We start from the raw sequence: 26,243 nt of genomic DNA on the forward strand, positions 1-26,243 counted from the left end.
GCCCACGCTGGCCTTGGAAGAATAATTAAGAGTGCCCCAGGCCTTGAGGCTCTTCGGGGAAGACCTGTGTTGCCTTAAAGAGGTGATCATGTGCAAAACAAGGTGAAAGTCTCAGAGAGCACAGCACAGTCAGAGGACTGAATGAAGTCCCAGGTGGCCAAAGTGTGGTCCCAGGGGGCAGGGGGGCCCAAGGCTGGCGAGGTCAGCAGGGGCACGCTTCCGGAAGAGTCATGCCCTCCGTCCGCCCATCACTCAAGCATTGATTGGCCTGTACTGTCCGCCGAGCCCCAGGAAATCGAACAAGCAGAGGACGCTGTCCCCGTATTGGGATGCTATAGATTTAGGACTTTACTCCAAGGGCCGTAGGGAGAGGTGGCAGGCTTGAGATTGGGGCCACGTGGGGCTGTCTGCTAACTTTCATGGGCCCCCAACCCCTATCAGCCAAGGGGCTTCATGCCTCTATGTGACATTTGGAGATAAAAGTCCCAATATATAGGGTCCTCAAGCAAATCACCTGCCTTGCTGGGAACAGGCTGGCCGTCACCCACGTGAGCCAGACACCCCAGGGAAATGCCAGCCCAAACGATGCTGTCAGTACGTCCAGAAGGGGCCGGGTCTTTCCTCTCTGTAGTGACTCACACTTGTTATCCAAAACCTGCGTCCTGCCTCTCCCAGCCCCGCCCCATGGGCACGTTCATTTGGGATTGCCATCCAATGAAAAGAACAAAAAGACAAAAAGACAAAAGAATGAAATTGATTTTCACTAGCACAAATTGGTGATGGTCTTGAAAAGACCCATTTCTCAGGAAGAATTCACATGCCAGGAACTTTTGAAAACATTAGATCCAGTTACCATGTTTCATAAACTAGCCTCCTCCCCAGCCCTGCCTTCTATCCACCCTCCAGCAGCCATCGGTCTTTAATACATTAGTACTGTGTAATTCCAAGCTGGAACGCAACGTCTTTAAGTCTGTGACATTTCCCAGTTGCCATTCCCGAGAGAGAAATGCTGATCTGAGAACGTATTTTATCCTGGACTCAGCCCACGGGTTTGGACAGCGTGGAAGTGGGGCAGAGGCGGCCTGAGATCCCAGGGCCTTGGCAACAGTCAACTTTAGGAAATGGCTCTGACACTTTGGAAGCATTTAAACAAGACCAGGCAGTAAATAGGGAATCTGAAGGAAGCCGATATTGGTGGGTTGGGCTGGCTGGGAAGACAGACTTTTCCTTGCTGACCCTAACCCCAATCTTAATTAGATGACTAATTATGTCATTAGTAGACTCACGTCCGTCACCCCCTCTAAATGCTGAGGTCCTGTCTTGTCCACCTCTGTATCTGCAGCAGGAGCCATCAATATAATATAGAGAGTAGGTGCTTGATAAATATGCAATCCATGAATGACTGAACAAGGGAATGAATGAATGAGTGTTCAAACTAAATTTTGTTGTTGTTTTTGTCTGTGTCCGGTCTCAGTTGCAGCACGCAGGATCCTTTGTTGTGGCGTGCAGGCTTCTCTCTAGTTGTGGCGCGTGGGCTCTGTAGTTGCGGCACGCAGGCTTTCTAGTTGTGGTGCGCAGGCTCAGTAGTTGTGGCGCACGGGCTGTTACCCCACAGCATGTGGGATGTTAGTTCCCCAACCAGGGATCGAACCGGCGTCCCCTGCATTGCAAGACGGATTCTCAACCACTGGACCACCAGGGAAGTCCCATGTTCGAACTAAATTGATCCTCGAAAGATGGGGACCACTTGTGTGGCCATTTTGCCTGAGAGGACGATGACATTTCAAGTTCACATGCCTTAAGCCCCTGCTGTGTGCCACGTGCTATGCTCACTACTTCCAGGTCTTGGATTAATTCGAACTGTTACCTGGTAGGTGGATTTCACCAGCCCCATTTTACAGGTGAGCAGTCAGAGATTCAGAGAAGAATGGTGGCTTGTCCGAGGCCCCATCGTTTCTAAGGGGCAGAAGCTGGGTCATTATACTCTTTCTACTGCGTGATGCTGAGTTATAAAACCCTGCTTGTTATCTGTATTTAACTCCCTGTTTATCTCCTTGAAGCCGGGGAGCAAATTCTATTAAGGTAGCTAAGTGGCCTGCCAGGCCATAGATGGCTTGTCCCCGGCGGCCCTGCCACTGGGCCCGGCTGTGGGCTCGCTGCCTGAACCGCTCTGCTCTACCCCAGGGGGCGGCACGTCAAGGGGACATGGGTGCTGGCTGTCCTGTGTGCTGGGCTCCTCTTGTTCTCATAAAAGGGCAGGTAGGACAGTTACCACAGACAAGCGTCAGGCACGAAGCCTGACTTCTGCTCCCCTGACGAGGGCCACGAACTTTGCTAGAAGCAGTCAGGGCATTCAACTTGAGGACCCAGGTACGGGGAGGAAGCATAGGACGGACACCCCAAATCAAACAGTGATTTATGAAAGAAAAGGCGGCAAAAAGAAGGACACGTGCAATGTATCACACTGGAGCTACGATGGTAACATATCACAGTTTATCATCCTAATGGTGACGTCATTACTGTTGTTAGCGGCTACCGTTCAGCGGGCTTCCTCTGGACCGAGCACAGCGCCAAGCGGGAGAGTATCTGATGTAAAGCTCCCAACCGCCCAAGGGAGGCTAAGGGATGCGAACCAACTCTGTCAGCCCCCAAACCCATCTTTCCTGTTCCCCAAAGCTTATTCCTAGAAAGCTCATGGCCATGAAGCTATAAACGGGCCATGTGGCCATGTAAAGGGGACATGAGACTAAACAAAACGAAATGGGTTTCTTTAGGGCTGGACTTCTCAGAGCCTTTAGGAGGCTACGGCAGTGGTTCTCAAACTAAAGTCACCTGGAAGCTGGCTAAAATCCAGAGGCCTGGGTCCCACCCCAGACTTGCTGGTGCAGGCGGAGGCTGAGAATCTGAATTTCTAACGAGTCTCCAGGTTGATGCCAACGCTGGGGGCCACACTTTGAGAACCACTGCTAAAGAGGGTTAAAAATGACCTTACATTTAAGCTCAGCCAAAATGATACTGCCGATCTGGTATACAGGGAGGGGCCGAGAGATGCTAACAGGGGCATTCTCTAGACTTAGGCGGCCCCCTGGCTTAGGGTGTCCAGCTTTGAGAACACTGCACAGCACTCCTGAATTCCCTGAACTTTCCACGGGGAGTGGTGGAGACACAGGCACAGCACATAGCCCACCGCTCTGCACCCGCCCCGAAGGCCCCATCCTAGAGCGCACTACGCTCTACACTTGGCAGCCGGGGGCCACGAGCCCTGCTTTCTCTGAGCTGCCGGTAGCCTACACCCCACGGCGGTTCTCCCAGGAGCTCGCACGGCTCTGTCCTGCTGCTGGGCGGCCTGTTACGGTCGTGCCCTTCCTCGGAGACCTTGGCTGCCAAGTCCTCCCCCCAACCCCAGGCCCCTCCACCAGACTGTGCAGACCAGAGGAGCATTATCGCCAAAAGGCTTTTCCAAGTCGCCTGTGTGGAATCCCCACCCACGGGCTGAGCGCTGGGTGAAGCCGGACGGCGGTGGGTGACGGGAGCAGCGCCCTCTGAGCCGACCCACCCTCATGGCCGGGGCTCTTCACTTACTCGGATCTGAGTAAGGCCCTCCGCCAGGCCTTCCCACGGGCCCCGTGACAGGACGGGCAACCTGAAATCAGCCGTGGCACGTCTGGGAATGAACCCCAAAGCTTCGGCCGCCCGTGCCGACCTCAGGGCAGGTCCCTGAAAGTGTCATCCTGACCCTGAGCTCAGGAGAGGCAGTGGCATGGCAAATGCCATGAGAGTCATCCCTCTTCATGAGGAAACGCCACGGCACAAAAATCCCAGATACTAACCATCCGCTGTCACTTCCAAAGCAGGCCCTTTAACTCAGTGAGGCCAAGTAAAGAACCCCAGTGTTTAGCCTTCTCTTTCCCTGACTTGCCCCTCTGTGTGTGCGTGGAGCGGCGAGGGTGGTGGGGAATTGTTACTGCACAGCAGGCTCGTTCATCTCTTTGAATCCTCCGAACGACCAGCAAGACAGCTTGGGGTTGTTATGCCCATTTCACAGATGTGGAGCCTGAGGCACAGAGAGGTTAACCGGTTTGCCGGTGAGGTTCCAGCCCAGGTCCTTCCGCGTCACCAGCCCTGCGGGGTCCCAGCAGGGTGGGGACAAGCAAGGGCACGTGCATTTATGTTTGCTGGGGTGGGTGGCAGTGTGCAGAGTTACTCCCAGCCCAGCCTGGTGAAGAACTTGAGGGTCTCTTGTCTGCGAGCCAAGAACAAGGGAAGGACGTGCCTGCCCCACCCCAGTCCCACCCACCATGGGTCCTCGGGGGGCTTGGGGGCTTCGAAGCGTTCCGTGGCCGTGGAGCTGCCCACCCCAGCAGCCCAGACCGTTCCACAGCAGCACGGCGGGGCCCCATATCTGCTTTCCAGGCCCCCGCTCCCGACCTCTCCCACCTGGATGGATCCTACGGACACTGGACCTCAATGCTCAGATGGTAAACAGCTCTACCAGACCATTTCCCTGCGTTTAGAAAGTTTACTGGATATTTTCTCCGAAATTAAATATACAGATTTCCTGGGCATGGTCATCCTGCCCAGGAATTTCCGCCCTTCCCTACACCCCAAACTTGTAACCGAAGAAAGACGAAAGAAAGCCAGGACATAGCATTTAATGTCTTCTCCGCCCTTTCGTAGTTTTCATCCCTGCCGGGAGACCCCAGCTCCTGCCTCATGGGCCAAGCCGTGGCCCCAGAGAAAGTGATTAAAAGAAGAGACTGAAAGAAGTGAAGATATTGCTGGAAGTCGTAAAGATGTGTTAATTTGGTCCCAAATTACAGTGTAACCCCCCTGCCCCCTTTCCCCACAAGAATGTACAAAGGAGGGACCGGAGGCGTGGGTCCCCTCCCTCCCACGAGGTGGGCCTCTCAGATGGAAACTTAACAGCCGCTGGCGGCTCAGCCTGACTCCAGCCCCGACAAGGGACATACTTGTGGGCAAGGGACTTCCAAAGCTTGGTCCGAGCAGATGTTTGGCTTGTGGGCTGGCAGGCTGGCTTTCCTGCCAGCCCCTCTCTGCGAATTTGAAACCACCGTGCACCCCCAGGCCTGAGAGCCCTGCCTGAGCTGGAGGCCAGAGGATCAAAGGCAGCCGCCCCCAAATCGCCATGGTTACCAGCCTCCTCAGCATCTGCCTGCCACCTTATTTACAGGGGAGGTATTTTAATGACATTAAAGGAGATTTTATTTTCCACAGAAAATTCCTTTTATCCTACTTTTCATACTATAAATACTTCGCCGTGTTGCCACATGAGGCTTCACAACTATCTTTTTTTTTTTTTTTTCCCCCAAAGTGGTCTGCGTAATAGTCCATTGACTAAAACAGGGGTTGGCAAACTTTTCCTATAAAGGGCAGACTGTGAATATTTTAGGCTTTACGAGCCACGAGGTCTCAGTCATAACCACTGGCCTCTGTCCCTGTGGCACTGACGCAGCCAAAGACAATATCTCGACAGATGACCAGGGCTGTGTCCCAATAAAACTTTATTTGCAAAAGCAGGCAGCAGGCTGGATCTGGCCCCAGGGATGTACTTTGCTGACTCTGGAACTAGAAGAGCCGTAAAAAATGGTTTTCACTGTTTATGAATGACCAGGGCTTTGTTCAGTTTTATTATCCTGCTGGAGGTTACGTGATGATGATGCTGATTCCGAGGATAGTGTCATCTGCCATTCGCTGACGACCTACACCGTGCCAGGCAGCACGCCAGACGCTTCGCACGGTTGTTTCATTCAATCCCAAGAACCACCCGGCAAGATGCATCATCCCCCTCTCTAGTCGTCCAGCCGCTGAGCCGTGAAGCCAGAACTGGATCTCAGGCCTGCCTCACCTCAAACCCCGCACAGACTCCAAAGGACGGACGCTCCCGCTTCCAGAGCCCCCGTGTGGCCCAGACACCTTGCGAGGCCTCTGCAACAGAGATGACCACACGTAAGCCTTGTCCCTACTCAGCAGCTTCCCGTTGTGGGGATACACCCGTCAAAGCCGGATTCGAGAACACCCCAGGCTGACGTTCTCTCTCCCAAGTGTCGCATTTGGGAAGGCTTCCTGGCCCCATCCTCCCCCTTCACCAGATAACCAGTGAGGGAGATGCGGTTAGAAGCGCCTGACATTCTGCCTCGCTTGGGAGAGAGCCCCCTCCTCAAGGACCTGCCCCTAGAAGATGCGGGAGACAAAGCACGGGTGGGCCCACGGCACTGACCCCACGTGCAAAGCGCTTCCCACGATCAGGGCCCACCTTGTGTCACAGATGCGGAAACTGAGGCTCAGCGATCCCCCCAGATGAAGCTACGGCGGGACCTCGTGCAAAGGCCGGGACCCTAACCGCAGCGCCTGCGGCCACCCACCTATTCTGCACCGTAAGGAACCTCGGGAAGATGCCCGTGTGGGGCAAGAGAACGCAAGAGGCTAGAGATGCCAGCCATGACACTGGGCCAGAAAAGAGGGAAAAAAAACCCAAAACACTCCCGATACACGAGGCTGCAGAGCAAAGATGGTGAATAATCGCCATAAGAGGAAATGGAGAGATGCTGTTGATAAATAAATTGTTGGGTATTTGTGTTGGAAAGAACACAGTGCCTGAATTCAAGGCCCTTCGGTCAATATTTACTGTATTGTAATGGTGAGCTTTTCACAAGGCAATCTGGGTTTAGACTGGGGAGGCCTTTGGGTAAGGGCCTTCCAGAAAAGAACCGCGTGATTGGCACAGAGCTGCTGGCAACCGCGGCAGACGGATTACGGCTGGCTTACAGGGCTCTCAGTATCTGCACATCCGCCCCTGAAGGCCAGTGTGGCTCATCCCTGGAGACACAGCTCTTTGGCCGTGGAACCCGGGGCCACTGTCCTGAACCTGCTGCTTCCTGAAACACTCTGTGTCTCGGTGACTTCCATTTCAGAAGCCTGAATAACTCTGCGTGTCCACGTGTGCCGCTCCCGTTACCTGGGGCCGCACAGCAAACCACCCTGAGATGCAGCGGATTGGAACACCTGTTCCAAGACGTCTGTTTTCTCACAGATCAGCAATCTGGGCAGGGCTCAGCGGGAGAGCTTGTCGCTGTCCTTGACATCTGGCCTTGATGCTTGGAAGACAGATACGGCTAGGGCTGGACCAGCAGGGGCCCCGGCCTCTCCCTCTATCTCTGTGTTTTCTCCGTGTGGCTGCCCTAGGATGCGGGCCTCAGGACTCCCAAGAAAGAGCCGGTGGAAGCTGTGTTGCCTTTATGACCTACCTCAGGGATCTACAGCATCCCTTCCAGCACATTCTGTTCTACAGAAGCGAGTTACTAAGGCGGGACCATATGCAAAGAAAGGGAATGTGGGTATTGCTTGGAGGAGGGTCCAGGAAGTTGCCGGCATCATTTCCACACATCACGGCGGAGGGAACCCCAGCCCTGCAGGGTCTGAGCTTTGGAGGCAGCTGAATCTAGAATGCTCCTCAGCTTTCTCAGTGCAAGTGTTTACAAAGGCCCAAAGTACAGAATATACAAACTGTTTCATTTAGACGCTTGTGATAAAGAATCTCTCACCATTTGAACAGGGCAAGACAAAACTTAAGTGGCACCAGAAGAAACATCACATGTGTTCTACCTATGAAAGGTCTGTGCTACAGCTCCTTCCCCCGGAGGGACCAGAGTCTGCAAACTAGGTTACGTGGCAAAGGCTGGACAGATTCCCATGAGAAGGCTCTAGTTTTAGACAGTTGGGAGTCTGAATGAGAACCCACTGACATGCTAACGATCAATGGTCTTCTCTGTGCCTTTTAGCCTAGCTCCAAAGCACTTCTACTCGACCAAAAGTGGCTCCTCCAGAGGGGAAGTCACCTGGGAATGACCACATTGGGCTTTCTTCAAAATAGTCTAGAATTTAAGCATCCCAGGAATTCAAATTGGCTTTTGCTGTAACGGAACCTAATTGGTGATGTCATTTGTGCTGAGTTTTTATATAAGGTCATGTTCAAACACTCTATGACAGCGGGTCTCAAAGTGCGGTCCCCTGACCATACCAGCATCCCCTGGGAGTCTGAAAATTCCCCTGCCCCCTCCCAGACCTACTGATGAGACACTCGGGGTGGGGAGGTGCAGCACTCTGTTTGAGCAGCCCTCTAGGCATGCTGGGGCAGACTCGAGGCTGAGAACGCTGTCTTGGAGGGGGTGGGATGGGCGAGGGAGAGGAGCAGGCCCACCAAGGCGGGCACTGATTGTAGCTGAGTCTGGGGTAGTGAGAAGATGAAACTCACATGACTTGATTCTCTGGCCTTGCACAGAGGGAAAGAACAGAGATGGAAAAAACACAGAGCTCATGGGTGGGAGGAATGACCTCCTGCCAATCTACGTGCTCATGGTGCTACTGAAAGGAACCCAGGCCTACAAACCAGAAACAGATCCTGCCTTCGACGTCTTTGTCATCTTAGGACATGGATTTAGCTCCTCAACTTTCTATAAGGAGGGCTTCGTAGGGATAACAGGAGATTTTCGCTAATTATTACTGAACCCTTGTAAAGTTCATTAATTCTATTATCTCATTTAATCCATGCAACAGACCTGTGATGTTCCGAGTATTATTTGACAGGTGAAAAAACTAAGGTGCAGAGAGGTTGAGTAACCTGCCCAAGGTCACACAGCTAGCCCCCCTCTCAACCATCCACTGCAATTTAGAAACTGTAAACCTCCCTTCCAAGGATGGTAGGAGAATAAGTTTGTGCAGAGAAAGGCAGGACCAGGATCACAGGACCCAGGCAGGCTGGGCAGTCTGACTCTTGGTTGTCAGGCTGCCCCTAGTGGCTGAGGGGCCACCAGCTGACAGAGCCAAGACACTGTCAGATCTCTTGTCCTTTGAGACCACAGGGAAGGGGGCATGGAAAATAGCTCAGAGGCCAGAAGAAGAAATTGGTTCCTGATGCCTGTTGACAGGACTCATTACTCTGACAGCATGTTTTCATAACATGTCAATGACACTGTTTGCTTAAAAAAGGACTGGCTACTGATGGTAACAGGGTGCACAGCCAGGGATGCTGGGGGACAGCGAGGGAAGAGACGCTCCCCAGAGAGGCTCCTGACAAAGCCCTTTCAGACAGCGCTCCCAGAGTTATCTCCCCACAGTACAAACCACACCCCAGCACTCCCGGCCTCCAGAGCCAGCAATGGCTTCCCATTACCTCCAAAGTGAAGTCCCAACCCACAGTTCAGAGTCACCGTGATCACCTCCAAACTGCTTCCTGACCTCACATCCCTCTGTTTCCTTCTGTGGGTCGCGGGCGCCTGCTGGTACCCACCAGACACATCCAGGTGCATTTATATCCCTCCCTTTCCCCACTTCTGTGTTAGGCACACCTGGAAACTTGGACTCAGGCGCCCCACGGATGTATCCTGGTGATACTCGACCAGGTGTGGTGGATGGACAGTAAGCCCCTTCTGTGTGGGAGGAAAGGGGCTGGAAATTTCATTCGATGAAATGTAGTAAGACCAACAGACAGAAAATTCACTTGCTTCTCAAATAGCCCTCACCAGACAGTTTACACTTCTGGAGACGTGACAGTCAATGAACGCGGATCCATCACCTATTTTTGGTTTGTTTTGTTTGTTTGTTTTTAATTTTTTGCCACACTGTGAGGCTTGCGGTATCTCAGTTCCCCCACCAGGGATCGAACCCGTGCCCCCTGGTATGGAAGCGTGGAGTCCTAACCGCTGGACCACCAGGGAACTCCCCACACCTATTTTTGGTTCAGACCCTCTGACGAGTTCCAGGTGAGCTGGGGCTCAGTCACATGCAGAGGCACAGGGTTTCACTTTGGTGAAGGACTCACACCCGTCATTCCTGTGGGCATCACTGAACCCAAAAACCCAGCACGTGCTAAGGAACATCGTCGTCAGGCAGCCGGGAGCAGTTAACCAGACACGTTCCTCACCTGACACGAGCTCAACCACGACTGTGCTTAGGGACCACACTCAGTACGCGGACATATTTGGTCATTTGGTTTTCTTTCCCCAATTGCCACCATTTTAATTTCTATTTCCTCTTCATATACAAGAGTATATTAAGTATGCAGTTAAAGTATGTGAAGAATTCTAAGTGTTTAGGCTCTGAATATATGCCTATTCATCTTTACATAGCAAAACAATAAATATCTCTATTTGGGCTGGCACATAATTTGTGCTTAGTAAGACAGAGTGTTCATCTCAAGCCAGGGATCAGCAAACATTTTCTGTAGAGGGCCAGGTGATCTATCTCTCAGGTGTTGTGGACCAAGAGCTGGAGTTGATGATATCACATAGGTACTTTATGTAACAAGAGAGAAAATAAATATCCACAATTTTTTTTTGAAATTCAAAATACAGTAGTATAATTAAGACAGGTTTTTGTAATACAGGCCGTATTAGCTAGCTCAGGCTGCCATAACAGAATATCACAGGCCAGGTGGCTTAAACAACAGAAATGTATTTTTTTTTCCCAGTTCTGGAGACTGGAAGTCCAAGATCAAGGTGCTGGCAGGGTTGGGTTCTGGGGAGACCCCTCTTTCTAGCTTGCAGAGGGTTACCTTCTCACTGTATCCTCACATGGTCTCCCCTCTGTGTACACCCAGAGAGAGAAAGAGACAGCCATCCATCTCTGGTCTCTCTTCTTATAAGGACACCAGTCCTATTTGATTAGGGCCCCACCCTAATGACCTCATTTAAACTCAGTTAACTCCTTAAAAGCCCCATCTCCAAATACAGTCACATTGGGGGTCAGGGCTTCAACATGTTAACTGGGGGAGGGGCACCATTCAGTCCAAAACCCCGGTCTACTATGAGAAAAATGGAATTCTTTTTTGGGAGAAAACATTTCACTAAATTAGAGTTCAAATGTAAAACCCATTTGACGCTGATGGGTCCTACAAGAACAGGCAGAGGCCGGGTTTGGCCGTAGTTTGCTGACTCTGATGGAAAGGCCGCACGGTGGAGCAGAAAGAACCTTGGCTTTGGGGTCAGGCTTGGCCTGTGTTCAAATCCCAGCTTTGCCTCTTGTCAGCTATTGCTACTCAGCAATCACTGCATCTCCGTGAACCTGGGTTTGGCCATGTCTGGGGGGAAATATAGGTCTCCTTAAAAGGGAGATAAGTCTAGAAGGGAAAGTAACTCTCTCGGGTTTCCGTAAGGGTGTCAGTCAGGAGGGAAAACACCTGAGCTGGACACACAACTGCCCCAGGGAGATGACGGCCAGCATCATCCTCATCATCAGAGTTCTGAGGAGCAGGTGAGAACTCCAAAATGACTGGAAAGATTTTACAGATCGAGGATGTCGTCTGGATAGGACGTGATGAGAACGGCCGTTTAGCTCTGTGGTCTTCCGCCCAATGCAGTCATGATAATAACATCAGGCAAATCCCAGCTGAGGGACAGTCTACCAGATATCTGACTGGTACTCCTCCAAGGTTATTAAAAACAAGGAAAGTCTGAGAAACTGTCACAGCCCAGAGGAGCCTAAGGAGACGTGATCGCTTACTGTAATGCGGGATCCTGGATCCCATCCTGCAAGAGGAAAAGGACAGTAGGTAGAATCTAAGCACACCTGGATAAAGTTTGGACTTCAGTTAATAATAACATATCAATACTGGTTAATTGATTGTGACAAGTACACCATATTAACGTAAGATGCTAAGAAGAGAGGAAAGCGGGTGCGGGGTATATGAGAATTCTCTGTACTATCGCCACAATTTTTCTGTAAGTCGAAAACTGTTTTAAAATTTTAAGTTTATTAAAAATTAATCCTACATAGGTAAAAGATCCATTCAAAGTACAAGGTGGACCAGTGGGTTTTAATGTAACCGGGATGAAAGGTTGGTGGATATGGTTCCAGACTCCACGTTAACTAACTTTTGAGAAACTAACACTTGTCTAATTTTGATGTAATAGCAAAGAAAAATATGCCACAGTTATCTAGAAAGGCTCTTTAAAATGCCTGCCTCCCTTTTTCAATTTCTAATCAGTGTAAGGTCAGATTTTTTTCATGTATTTCAAAGAAAACCACATAATGCAAATGATGAAAAGCCAAAACAGTTATAAGAATTGAGAAATCCTCTACTGAGCCAGCCCTTAGAGATTTGCAAAAATGTAAACAATGCCACACTCTGACTCAATTTTTCTGTTTTGGAAAATATAGTTATTTTTAATTACAAATATTTATGTTAACATGCTGTTGGTTTACGATTTTTTAATGAATTAATAGTTACTTAATTTTTTTCCTCAGTTCTAATTTCTTGTATGGTAAATATCAATAGCTATTACCCACATGAACAAAAACTCTTTGGGGTTCTCAAAAATTTTTAAGAGTCTAAAGGGTCTTGAGAACAAAAAGTGTGAGAATGACTGTGCTAAACAAATACTGGGTTGGCCAAAAAGTTCATTCAGGCTTTTCCATAAGATCTTACAGAAAAAGCCAACTGAACTTCATGGCCAAACCGATACTTTATTGAGTCCGCACAACTACCTACTAGGTAGGCAGTATTATTATTATCCCACTTTGCAGATGAGAAAACTGAGGAACAGAGAGGTACAGTCACTTGCCCAAGGTCACCCAGGAAGTAAAGAGACTGGAGTCGAAACTCGAACCCAGGTCACGATGCACTCCTGACTACCTTGTGTCCTGGGGGTCCTCCCCCACCCTTCCAGGTCTGTGAGCTCTGCAAGGGGGTGGCCCCCGCCGACAGCCCTGTGGTCTACTCGGACAGGGCAGGCTACAGCAAGCAGTGGCATCCTGCCTGCTTCGTGTGCACCAAGTGCTCCGAGCCGCTGGTGGACCTCATCTACTTCTGGAAGGACGGGGCGCCCTGGTGTGGCCGTCATTACTGCGAGAGCCTGCGGCCCCGGTGCTCCGGCTGTGACGAGGTGAGGACCAGTGGGGGGGGGCACCCCCAGACTGCAGGAGGGGACCCAGAGGCCCAGGGGAGTGTGGCTTCGTGATGATGTGATCCACAGATAGGAAAACTGAGGCTCAGATCCCCTTTCACACTCTCAGCCTCTGTTTTCCCATCTGCAAAGTGGGGCAGAAATTAGTTCCCACCCCCAGGCCTGTTGAGATGGGTCAGACACAGAGGACCTGTCAAGTCTCATCCTTGGCACAAGGCTTGGCACTAAGTAAGGGCTCAGAAGAACATTATGGGGTGCCGCCAGGAGGTAGATGGCCCACATTCAAACCTGGCTCTGCATCTGTGAGGCATGTGGGTCCCTAACTCCTGTGCCTCAGTTTTATAACTTACCAAATGGGAGGGTAACAGTGCCCATCCCATGGAATTGCTGTGAGGATAAATGAGATCATGCCTGAAAATGCTTGGCACGGGGCCCGAGTAACTAACAAGTGGAAGCTGCTGTGAGTCTTAGGATAATGTAATACGAGATGATACAATAAAATCATGTCGCATTAACATAACACAATCCGACAGTTAGAGATGCTGTGAAAGGGGTTCAGCTCTCCAACATGGGTTTAGACTAGAGAAACTCTAAGGTGTATGAATAGTGACAATAATGGCTATGACAATTATAACTACTGCTTGCATGCCTTTGGTGACGAGAAACTCACTACCTTCATCTTTGGCACATACGAGGGTTAGAAATGTCGTCCTCACTTTAAGCCAATATCTGCCTCCTCCCACCTTTCACGTGTTGGTCTCCGTGTGAAGTTAAGAGCCTGTAATCCTCCTACCTCATAACTGTGTGAGCAAGGATGTTACAGAAGGAAAAGGGCTGTCAGAGGGCCTGGTCCCACCCACCTCATTTCTGTGAGGACAACAGTATGCTCGCGGTAACACCACCTCATCCTAATGTGCTACAGACGTTGTATGTGATGTACCGTTTACATGTCACAACAGTCTTTCAGGGAGAGAGAAGCCTTATCTCCACTTGACATTTGAGAAAAGTGCAGCTCAGAGAGGCCAGTGATAATCACACAGCACTGACTTTGTTACCATTCCGAGTACTCCATCTGTAGCAACACACGCAGCACTCATAAAACCCCATGGGACGGGTAGTATTTATATCCCCATCCTACAGATGTGGAAACTGAGGCACAGGGAGGTTGAGTAATTTGCCCAAAGTCATGCAGCTGGTATTTAAGTGAAAACACACACCTGGTCCCTGTTTGACCCCAAAATCAGAAAGCACATTTAACCAGTATGCTGTTCTGCTCTCTGGTTCCTCACCAGATTGTATAGATGTTCCAAAGTGTTACTTTATTCCAAGCCCAAGTGACTCTGGGTGTTCTTGCTCTTCAAGACTGGCCATTGGTCGCTCAGCTACCGTTAGGCTATCTTCACTGGGGTATGTAATTCCGTCTCAGAGCACAACCGGGCTTTGGATTTGGCCCAGACAGCATCATAGATGCCAGATACGTAAAATCTGTCAATAGCGGAGGATTTTTTTTTTTTTTTTTGAACCCAGAAGCTAAGATGCAACCATGACCTTCGCCAAATACTGTACTTACTGTCTTAGATTTATGTCAGATTTCTCCACTGAGGCACTGAAAGGTCAAAACAAGAACGGGGGACGAGGGACCACCATCTTACAGCTTGTCTCCCATGCCCTGTCTACTAGGGACAAAACCTGAGCTGTACGATTCTTCTGCTCCCCTCCCCAGATAATATTCTCAGAGGACTTCCAGCGCGTGGAAGACCTGGCCTGGCACCGAAAGCACTTCGTCTGTGAGGGCTGCGAGCAGCAGCTGGGTGGCCGGGCGTACATCATCACCAAGGGTCAGCTCCTGTGCCCAACGTGCAGCAAGTCCAAACGCTCCTGAAGGGCTGTCCACCCACGGCTGGAGTCCACAGGATCCCACCGAGAAGTAGAGCCAAGTGTGCCAAGGCCATCCTACGGGTCTGGCGAGACAGCCAACAAGTGACAAAAACAGTGATCTTTTTTCAGTGGATATATATATATATATATATATATATACACACACATATTCTAGATCGGGTGGGGAGGGATCCTTGAGGGTCAATAGTTTCAAAGCCGGAGACGTTCTGAGAAGTCTTAGGATGCGGTTATTTTGTTTTTGTTGCTGTTGTTGTTTCCCAGCTACCCACGAAACACATCCTGCCCGGGCTCTCTAGGAGGAGTTTCCCAGAATGCAACTCTGAGTGATCAAATCACATAGCTGGAGGATATGCGTGCTTTCTCGTGAACCTGGGGGCTCCTCCAGGAGCCACCTGGGATCCCAACGCTCGTTTGTTGCCTCCCTTTCAAATGGAATTTGAATTTTAAATAAAAAAATGTTGGCATGATAAATATATCAATAAAAGTTTTACGAAGTTCGCACATGCCCTGATCTCATTATTTACACCTGGCAGTCATTTCACGGCATCTGTTTTGCCCCAAGATCCTGAGTGCTGGTGCTAGCGGAAGGCACTGGAAATGCCGGTGTCTCTTCATCAATTGTGTCTCATCAGACTCCTTTGGGGACTGAAGGTCCTCGGGGCAGAACTCCCATCCCCCCAGTTCTGGGTACACCGCGAGCACTGATGGAAACGTTTCACGGGACACCTAAAAGCAGCCTCTTGAAAACTGGGGAGCAGCAACTCAGGTGTTCTCCAAGCCCCGGCAGGTGATGAGTGAGCCCCTCTGGGTGTAAGACCAGGCAGGGGACTCAGAGCAGCCAAACAGGGCCACCTAAGCGCAACCAACGGGTGCCACATGGGACACGGTGACCAGTGCAGGCCAACCTGAAGAAATGTGGATTTTATGAGAAATCGCTCCCTTTTTTAAACGTTGCCAACAGAACACTGAATGAGCCGAACGGAATAGCTCTCTGGGTGAGACTGTCTCTCTTTTATGGCCTCTCTGTGCATTTACAGTCTCCAAATTCGTTTCCTCCGCACAGTTTCAGAAAAAAGACCTTTCTTTTTCTACTGGGGAGATAAGGGTGAAAAAGACCTGAGGCGTAGGAGCTCACAGTCTCATCACCACGGCCTCTCTTTCCTTTTTTTTTTTTTCGGTCACGCCATGAGTTCCCCAACCAGGGATCGAACCCGCGCCCTCTGCATTGGAAGCGCAGAGTCTTAACTGCTGGACCGCCAGGGAAGTCCTGGCCTCTCTTTTCTTAAACTGCCCATCTATTGCCCAGTTTCTTTAATTTCACCACCCAAATTTTGCTCGCATTACCTCGTCTACAATACCTCCATTCATGTGCTTTGCAAGTTGGACGAAAGCTATTGCCCTATCCTTCGCAGGTGGTTTTCTGCTTCCAGCTCATCTCTCCAGCCCCCGTGTTTCTCTGCCATGTCCACCTGCTAAAAGAGGAGCTTTCGGACCCATCCTTCCAGGATCCCTGTTGCCCCTCAACTTAACAACCAAGTCCTCACCCTGACGTGTGAGTGCTTCCAACACTTGGCTTAACTGTCCTTCTGGTCTTAAAACCCTTTCTTTCTCTAGATTTCGATTTCCCTATTTCACTTAAACATTCAGAAACTCCTTTTGATCAAGACCCTCTCCCCCGCCACCACTGCCCTGGTCTGTGCTGGGTCCTTGAAGACCAATTCCTTCTACAGAAATTCTATCTGTCCTAGAAGGAGCTTCTGAAACATAACCTGCTTCTCAGCAGCCCTCCCTGAAGCGCCAATGGAATATGCACTTGTTCATTCCCTCATTCATTCATTCCACAAATATTCACTGAGCACTACAGAATTCCAATTCGCATGCTGAGTACAGGGGGGTACAGGGCTCACAGAAAGAACTGTGCCCCTGGACTTTACAGTCTGTGTGGGAGATGGGCCTCGGGCAAATATTCCCACAAGTTGACATAAAATTACTGCTTCTATGGATGGTATAAAGGTGGGGGGGTGGGGAATCGGGTCTCTATAAAGCGAATGCAAAAGACTGGACCTAATCAGGGATGTCAGGAAAGGTACTCCTGGGAAAGTGACACTTGAACTGACATCTAAAGGGCAGTAGACTCCGAGTAGCCAAAGAGGGAAAGGAAGATGGTTAAAGATGGATGCATGGATGGCATGTGCAAAGGCCCTGTGGCTGAAGCAGCACCAGTTTATTCAATATCTACTTATTGCTGTTGGAGATACAGTGGTGACCAGGAACGGGACGGAAAGAAGATGGGTGTGGCAGGTCCACAGAGGGAGGATGGATGCTGAGGCACAAGCGGGTCACCAGCTTTGTGGGCAACAGAAAAGACCGGTTTCTGTCCTACGAGCAACGGGGAGCCTCCCGAGAGTTTTCAGCAGGGGTTGGTAACGGCGGGACAGAGAGATTATGGGATACATGATCTCTCCTCTGTTGAAACCCCAGTGTGATGCCTGATCGATTTTGTCCTGGTGCCTCTGTCCACACCACTGTGGACAGGAGTAATGTCCCCCACAGACCTCAGTGGATGCCACCCAGAACGTGCTCCTGCCTTCCTGGTGTCTACTAATGACACCCACCTTGCACTTGGAACACCGAATCCTCTCTGACACCCTGCTTCCCCTCTGATGGTCACTCAGTGCAGTCCTCTCTCCCATCACCTCTTCCTTCCATCCCCAACGTTGTATTTCACCTTGAACATCTTCTGCCCAGACTGACAACGATCTCCTGGTGAGGTTCCCTGCCACGATCTCACCCTGTCCACACACTACTTAGCTGGACCCTTGAGAAACACATCCTCGCCATGCACTCTTCTCTACAGAACAGGGGCTCCCTGTGCACACATGGGAGAAAGTCAAAGCTTCTTAGCTTTGCAATCAAGTTTCTTAATTTTCCCGGCCCCAACCCACCTTGCTTACTGCTCCCTTTTCAGAAGCCAAATGCATAGCACGCAGGTTCCTCTATGTGACCCAGCCTTCCCCACCTCTGCCCGCTGCTCCGGCTGTTCTCTTTGCCTGGAGTTCCCCACACGGTGCCCTATTACTGCCTCTTCCATGGGGCTGCCATCACTGAGTGGGACGCTGCACCAAAATTGGAAAGACATATGCTCTGCAATGTAAGAGCGTTAATTCTTGCATGCTTTATCCCCCATGTCAGCAGGAAGCACAGCTGCCATTCTCATCACTCCCATTCTCCAGCCTCACCCTCCCTACAAGGGTGTGATAGGTGCCCTTGCCCTTCATCTGTGCTCTCAAAATACCCCAGGCTTACGGCGATAATTGCACTGATTCTACTGTGCTATAAATATTAGTTTGAGAAAGGCTCCCCCATGCACTTCTTGAGAAAATACTCTCCTCATCTTTAGTCTCCAAGCCTTAGAATAATGCCTAGCAACAAAATCAAAGAATGAACAGCCGAGGGCCCTTCAATGATTCACTGTTGCTCACGGCACTGGGTTCCAAAAGGGCCTAAATCAACTATGAAAACTTCAGAATGAGGCAGACACACACCGTCGGCTGCCTATGTGCAGCCATTCTCCGCCCCATTTCCTTCTTCTCTGTGGGGAGAGCCCACTTCCCGCGATACAAACTCACCTTCCCAGCCTCTTCTGCAGCTAGAGGAACAGCATGTGACTCAAGTCTGGCCAACGGGGCTTCACCTTTGGGGAGCTGCTTAGAAATATTCTCTTCCTTGATGAAAAGAGCTGCTCTGGAGGGAACAGCCCTACTTTCTTTTTCTTTTGACATTATTTCAAACTTAGAAAAAAAGCCACAAGAAGAGAACAAAGGACTTGTCTTCTTGAACCATTTGAGGGCGTTGCTGACACTATGCCCCATCACCCCATCAATATTTCAGTGTGTAATTCCTACAAACAAGGACATCCTCCTACCTAACCATGAAACAACCATCAAAATTAGGGATTAACATTCTACCAATATAATCTTCAGATCCCCGTCACCAGTTGTCCCAATAAGGTCTTTTATAACAATTTCACCAGTTGTCCCAATAATGTCTTTTATTAAAAAAAAAAAAGATCCTCGGGCTTCCCTGGTGGTGCAGTGGTTGAGAGTCTGCCTGCTAATGCAGGGGACACGGGTTCGAGCCCTGGTCTGGGAGGATCCCACATGCCGCGGAGCGACTGGGCCCGTGAGCCACAGCTACTGAGCCTGCGCGTCTGGAGCCTGTGCTCCGCAACAAGAGGGGCCGCGATAGTGAGGGGCCCGCGCCCCGCGACGAGGAGTGGCCCCCACTTGCCGCAACTGGAGAAAGCGCTCGCACAGAAACGAAGACCCAACACAGCCAAAAACAAATAATAAATAAATAAATTTATTTAAAAAAAAAAAAAAAAAAAAAAAAGATCCAGTCCAGGATTATGCACTGCATTTAGTTAACTTGTCTCTTTAGTTTTCTTCAATTGGGAAGTGCTCCTAGTTCTTTCCTTGACAGTTATGATCTCAACATCTTAAAAGATTAAAAGCTACATAATGAGTAGAATGTCCATCAAATTGGCTTTGTGTGGTATCCTCTTATAATTAGATTCAGGTTATGCTTTTTTGGCAGGAAGGCCAGGGAAGTGATGCTGTTTTCTTTTCATTGCCTCCTACCAGATAATACAAGATTTTTATTTGTTCCATTAGTGTTGCTATTAATTTTCAACACTTGATTATACTAAATTTTTCCATTGTCAAGTTACTCCTTTTCCCTTTGTGTTTAATGAGCATTTTGTGGGAAGGTACTTTGAGACTATGTTAATATCCTGTTCCTCATCAAAATTCCACCCATAGGTGGTCAGTATCCACTGAGGTTTCTTGACTGAATTATTACTATGACAGTTACCAAATGTTGATTTTTTTTCTAATTCAATCATTCCTTCCATGTTTATTAGTTAGCATTCTACTATAAGGAAAAGCTCTGTTTCCTCCCTATTTACGTATTTATTCATATTTTATATCAGTTTGGAGTCATGGATTTCTATTTTATTAAATTGTTTATAATCTATTATTATCATTATTTATTTTGATGTTCAAACTGTCCCAAATTTGGCCAACGAAAGCTTTTACAAGCTGGCTATTATGTCCTTTTAACAGGTCCCCATCATCCTTTGAACATAATTTTACATTCTGGCACCACAAGGAGCTCTCAGCTCATCTGATACTTCTCCGGCCCCAGTTTTGGATTCAGCCATTTCTCAAGGAGTCTCGTCTTCGTAAACTGGGTGCTGTCAGGTTGGAACATCTTAGAACCTTGAAGAGACAAGTGAACCAAGCTAATAAGCTAAGAGTGATGGAGCTGAGACTTAAACAGAGTCTAGATCCTTGGTTATATCATCAAGCCAGTGAACTTAGTTCTGGCTTTCTTGTTACATGAGACAATTTCCTTCTTCTTTATGCTGGGTTATACATTTATTACTTGTGTAATACATTTCTTCACCATATAGTTTCTCTTCAGAAACAATGGGACTAATACCCAAGATGTTTCACATTTTAGCTTGAGTGAATTAAACATTTCTGAAGCCATTACACCCCCTGGTTCATCTGGACGTTTAAACAAGTCTGTCTGGGGGGGACACAGGCGATAGTGACATGAGTGTTTGACTCACTGGGTTTTCAGACTTTGGCTCCAAAAGTTTGGCTTCAAATATGAGACAGTTCCATGGAAGCTGAGAGGGTGCCATGTTATGTGTGCAGACCACCCGTGCCTTTGACGAGCTGAGCCTGGAGATGGTGCTGTTGAAGGAAGAAGTGTGTTTGCTCCCTCTTCTCAACCATGATCTGTGTTCATTCAGATGCTACTAGCTTGAAGCGAAATGATCTCCTGGACCGATTCCCTCGGTTCTATGATAATAGAATCTGCACGTATCTAGTGCAAAACGCATACAGTGCTTCTTTGGTCTGAGTTTGGGACAACTTGGGTTCTTTTTTTTTTTTTTTTTAAGATTTTTTTGATGTGAACCATTTTTAAAGTCGTTATTGAATTTGTTACAATGTTGCTTCTGTTTTACGTTTTGGTTTTTTGGCCAGGAGGCATGTGGTATCTTAACTCCCCGAACCTACACCTCCTGCATTGGAAGGTGAAGTCTCAACCACTGGACTGCCAGGGAAGTCCCACAACTTTGGTTCTTAAACAGCAGAAAGGATTTGGACTTGCAGACAGAAGAGATATTATCCAGGCCTCTCTTGTTGCAAGGGAAGGAAGTCCAATGCAAACCAGTTTAAACAACAACAATGAAAAGAAAAACCTGGAGGGAATCCACATTCTAGAATCTACGTTCTCGTTGAGAATCTGCTTCCTTTCTCCATCTCTCGCCTCTGTTTTCCTCCATGTCAGCTTCGTCCTCAGGCAGACCAGCCCAGATGGTAGCAGATGGCGGCCCCCAGAACCCAGTAAAGGTCACATTCACCATTGGAGCCAGTGAGCCCAATGAAAGGGGAGTGTCTCTTTCTGGGGCTTTCTGGGAATGACTTTGATTGGCCCAACATGTGTCATGTGCCTATCCCTTGACCAATGATTGTACCCAGACAGCTGGGGTACCCTGATCGGCAGTGCCTTGATCACGTGCCAACCAGCCAACCCCTGAGGGGAGGAGAAGGGATTTGAAAAGACAGCCACCCCTTGGGGCTTCCCTGGTGGTGCAGTGGTTAAGAATCCACCTGCCATTGCAGAGGACACGGGTTCAAGCCCTGGTCCGGGAAGATCCCACATGCCGCGGAGCAGCTAAGCCGGTGCCCCACAACTACTGAGACTGCACTCTAGAGCCCGCGAGCCACAACTACTGAGCCCGTGTGCCACAACTATTGAAGCCCGCACACCTAGAGCCCGTGCTCCGCAACAAGAGAAGCCACCGCGAGGAAAAGCCCACGCGCCGCAACTAGAGAAAAGCCCGCACACAGCAATGAAGACCCAGCGCAGCCAAAAATTAACTAATTAATTAAAAAAGGAAAAGACAAGACAGCCACCCCCAAATCACGTAAATCAGGCCCCTTGTAGAAAAGAGAGTCCCTGTTAGAACTGCAGGTGGCAAAGGAAATCCTTCTGGGCAAAGAGAGGCAGGACGGATAAAACTACAGGAGCAAAGCACAGAGAAGGAGCAATTCGAGAAGCTGGAAGAGAACCAAGCCAAGGAATCTAAGGATAAGACCATCCCGGGACTGGGGAATGCAGGCTCCCGGGGGAGCACAGTGAACAGCAAGGGTAGAAGCCAAGTCACAACACTCATCTTGAACTAATTATCACGCTACTAAAACTCTCATTTGTCTTGATGTTTTTTTAATTACTGGCAAGAAAGGACCAAATGTTTTTAAAGGTCTGCATAAAATGGTAATCCCTAAAGGATTTTATTGGGACCTTTTTTTTTTTAATTACATGAAAGATGATGGAGACTTACTAAACGGTCTTTATGGGAAAAGTTTAATAAATGTGAAGGATGCACTTCCATGAGTTCAAATATGGAAAGTTTTAAAATAGAAAAGTGACACAAGCAGCTAATGATCCCAATATGCTGGATTATGCAGGCTGCTGGCACAGGTTCCGGGTTTTAATCAAATATATAAATTATGAAATATTGTTGCAAGGAATTGCAAGCCTTTGCCCTACAAGGGAATGGTTTGTGCGTCGTTTGACAGGAGAGCTCTGTGGAGTTCATCTTCAGCTGATAAGGGGAGAGGGAGCAGGAGCCAGCGGGTGGGCGGGCATCTTTGGCCAGTGCAAAGAGACCATCTGTGCCAAAGCTGGACAGAAGAATATGCTCCAGCCGGAGCCCCAGGCCAAGGAGGAAGGTGTTTGTTCAGTATGTTGCCTGTGTGGTCCCCTCTGCAGGAGACGTGTCTGTGACATCTTGGGCCAGAGCTTGTAAACACTGAGCTTTCAGCGCTTGTTCCCACCCAAAAAGCCACCCTTCAGCCGCCTCCACTTCAAGGCTCAGCAGGAACGCTCCCTCTTCCAGGAAGCCCTTGCTGATTCCTCCAGATGTTCAGAGTCTCAACCAACTGTGTGCCTGATGTGGCCCTTGACCAGACTGTACTTATGTCAGACTCCACGTTTGTCTTCCGAACAACAGGCAACTCATTCACTGGTTCATTCTTTGATTCACTCATTCACCATGCTTTTACCCAGGGCCTACTATGCCCCAGGCACTGTGCTAGGCCTGGGAAATACAATAGTGGAAAAAGGAGACGTGGTTTATGCACTAATGGCATCAAAATCCATCAGAGGAGAGCAACCAATAACAGACCATCATCTACTCAGACACGCCTGCAGCCCAGCAGAATCCCAGCTTGCGTTCCTTCCCAAAGTCTCCCCAGCCTCCTTGCAAATAGGTCAGTAGGAGGCCTGGTCTTTCTCCCTTGCTCACCAAATAGATCCTACACGTCTGGCAGTGCAAGCACAGCCACTGACGGCACGGGCTTGGGAGCTAGGTACCTCAAGTCTAAACCCAACTCCATTGTGTCACTTAGATAAGTCATTTCACTTTGTTCCCAAGTTTCTCCTTTATAAAATGGGGATAGTAATATCATTTCCTTTACAGGGCTGTTCTGAGGATTAAGTGGGCATATGCATGTTAAAAGACCTAGAACAGCCCCTGGCACACAGTAAGTGCTCAGTAAGTACTGGCTTCCATCATCGCTGTGGCTTGTATTACCCAACAGCGGACCTTGGAAGAAGATGGCTTAATTGGAATCTCCTCTACTCTTGGAAACAGTGGTTTTCTTTTTCTGCTGTTGTTTTTAATTTTGTATTTTTATTTTAAGTTCATCAGCAAACTTCCTTTTCTTATTTCTAATATCTGAGACCTTCTGACGAATGCCCAAATATGACCAACCTACCCACTGAGAGAGACAGTTCAGCATCCTGCTCTACATACACACACACACACAGAGTTGTGAATGTCAAGTGCTGTCCTCTGTGAGTCTGTAGAGGTTAACTGTCTTGTTTCCTTGGTTCCAAAGTACACATGAAATGGAAACACGGCATTCCTAGAAAGGGGACTCATCTTGGAGTGACAGTGCACGTTTACCGTGGCTGAGTTTCGCCCTCCAGCCCCCTACAAAGTTGTCACTTAAGCGGATGGTACGTGCAGTGAGCTAAAATCCACGGATGAGGTGACATCACATCAACTGGAAACAACTCACGTAAGGAAGTCTTCCTACAAGGGCGCTGCTCTAAGACATGGTGTTCTTTGGCTGCTGTCACAGCGCGACAGACTGTGACAAGCCAGAGTTCTAGGTCAGGGCAACCAGCGCTTTTCCATCTAGGAGAAACCGCATGGCTGGCTTTGGTAGCCGGACGGCATTCACGTGGAACCAGAGATTGAAAATTGTTGTCGACTTTCAGAAGTTGCACGTCTCCCCTCCACCACCCACCACAACGCCCTACTCCCGCCAAAGTGGTTTTCCCACCATTTATGACCAGTGTAACTTCCCTAAAAGGAATCAGTTCAGCACAGGCTGAATTATCACAAGTTCCAAATGAGCGTGTGGGCCTGAGGGAATGAGCCATGATTGCACCTACATATTCACATTTTTTAAAGAAAGCACTTTTTAAAACCAAAAGATTGTTAAAATAAGGACCTGGAAGAAAATGCCAAATGTTCTAAATGAAACACCCACGTCCTAAAAGGAAAACACCTCATGTTGGAAGGACGAACAGCAGTTTACGTGGCTCCAGAGACGCGTCCACTGAACTGGTGTGAAGTCAGAAAATACCTGGCAGCCCGCCATGGCCTTGGAGGCCGGCGTTTCTTCTAACTCTTATTGCTTCTTCCATATTCAGAGCGTCAAGTGTCTTCTGATGGGTACACATGTCTGTTTCGGTTCGGTCGTTGAGATGCTGTCCACCTGCCAGTTAGGGTGAGATCTTCCAGATTTTGCCCAAATTGTGACTGCCTTCTAACGTCTGGTGGGAGAACCCTGCAGGAGAATGCACACATGGCCCTAAAAATCGGCCATCGGCTTCATACGGAGAGTGACTTGGGGATCAAGCTCACGCTGGTGTCGGGGCACTGCTCACTCTAGGAAACTTCTTTCTATCCCAAAGGCAAACCCAGTTCCAAAGGTTTTATGACACCATGTGGCTTCCTCCATGCTAGGAAACTTTCCAAGAGAAAAGGAATAGTATTTAGAAAGAGAGCAAAGGTGAACCTTATCTGTTCCATTTATAATGAAGAACTAGAGGGCTTCCCTGGTGGCGCAGTGGTTGAGAATCTGCCTGCCAATGCAGGGGACACGGGTTCGAGCCCTGGTCTGGGAAGATCCCACATGCCGCGGAGCAACTAGGCCCGTGAGCCACAACTACTGAGCCTGCGCATCTGGAGCCTGTGCTCCGCAACAAGAGAGGCCGCGATAGTGAGAGGCCCGCGCACCGCGATGAAGAGTGGCCCCCGCTCGCCACAACTAGAGAAAGCCCTAGCACAGAAACGAAGACCCAACACAGCCATAAATAAATAAATAAAAATTAAAAAAAAAAAAAGTACCAGAGATATTTTCTCTAATTCTTTAAAACTAGATGGCTTTTATTCAAAAGGCTAAGTCATCTGCGGGCAACCGCGCGGTGACGTGAATGATTATTCCAGGGACCATATTAGAAATGCATGCAGCGCTGGGCTTCCTGTCAGCAGGGAAGAAGAGGGGTTGTCATACCCCCTCCCAAGTAACTTTGTAACAGGGAAGAACAAATCTGACTCCCTATTAGATCTGTTTCTTTTACTTTAACCTTTGTGCTCTATTGCTTTTGCTTCCGTTAAGAATGTTGCCTATGGCCTTAAATGTATAGGATAGCCCATTCTCAAGGCTCTGACCTTTAAGGTTATAACACTTTTCCATTCATATAGAGGTAAAAAGTTGCAGAACAGAGGATGACATTTGTCTTATTGGAAATTTACAGGAACATCATGACCTGACCTACGACCTAGGTAGACAGCTGCGAGAACAAAGGATTCCAACGCCAAGAAGTCTGCACCAACCAACCACGCCCCTCCCTTACCTTGCCTTTAAAAGTGCTTTGCTGAAACCCTTCAGGGATTTGGGGTTTTCTGGGCACGAGCCACCCCCCGCCCCTTGCGTGGCCCTGCAATAAACCTTTCTCTGCTCCAAACTCCGACATTTCAGTTTGTTTGGTCTCGGCGTGTGTCAGGCACACGAACTTGCATTCAGTGACATCTGGAGGCCAGACACCTGGGTTCTTCCTCCCTTCTGCAAACACTCTAGCTGCAGTGTTGCAGGAAAAGGTTTAGGAAGAGGAAACACAACTCCCACTATTACCCCAGCCCCCAAAGGACCCATCGGAGGAGTCAACCCCAGCTGCTGCATACAGAGAGGAACTTTCTGAGGTTCCTGATGACGAGGACAGCACCCATCTCTCTGCTGGCCTGGCATCTGGGCCCTGCTGGCAGAC

At 49.1% G+C, this 26,243-nt stretch overlaps 1 protein-coding gene across 4 annotated transcripts in view; it reads left to right on the forward strand.

The window, feature by feature from the left end:
- The window catches only part of LMCD1 (LIM and cysteine rich domains 1), a 69,047-nt gene extending 43,107 nt beyond the window's left edge, over positions 1-25,940 (forward strand). For 2 of the 4 annotated variants that reach the window (XM_082412360.1, XM_082412361.1), the window contains exons 5-6: positions 12,684-12,899; positions 14,644-15,317. In XM_082412360.1, the coding sequence (XP_082268486.1) occupies positions 12,684-12,899; positions 14,644-14,802 (375 nt within the window). In that variant the 3' untranslated portion in view covers positions 14,803-15,317. Of the gene's footprint in view, positions 1-12,683; positions 12,900-14,643; positions 15,318-25,733 lie in introns of those variants that run through there. The other 2 variants (XM_082412362.1, XM_082412363.1) reach the window with 2 other exon arrangements.
- The last annotated feature ends 303 nt before the right edge of the window (positions 25,941-26,243 follow it).

The sequence above is a fragment of the Balaenoptera physalus genome, assembly GCF_965194825.1.
Source record: "Balaenoptera physalus genome assembly, chromosome: 11".
NCBI classification, from domain to species: Eukaryota; Metazoa; Chordata; class Mammalia; order Artiodactyla; family Balaenopteridae; genus Balaenoptera; species Balaenoptera physalus.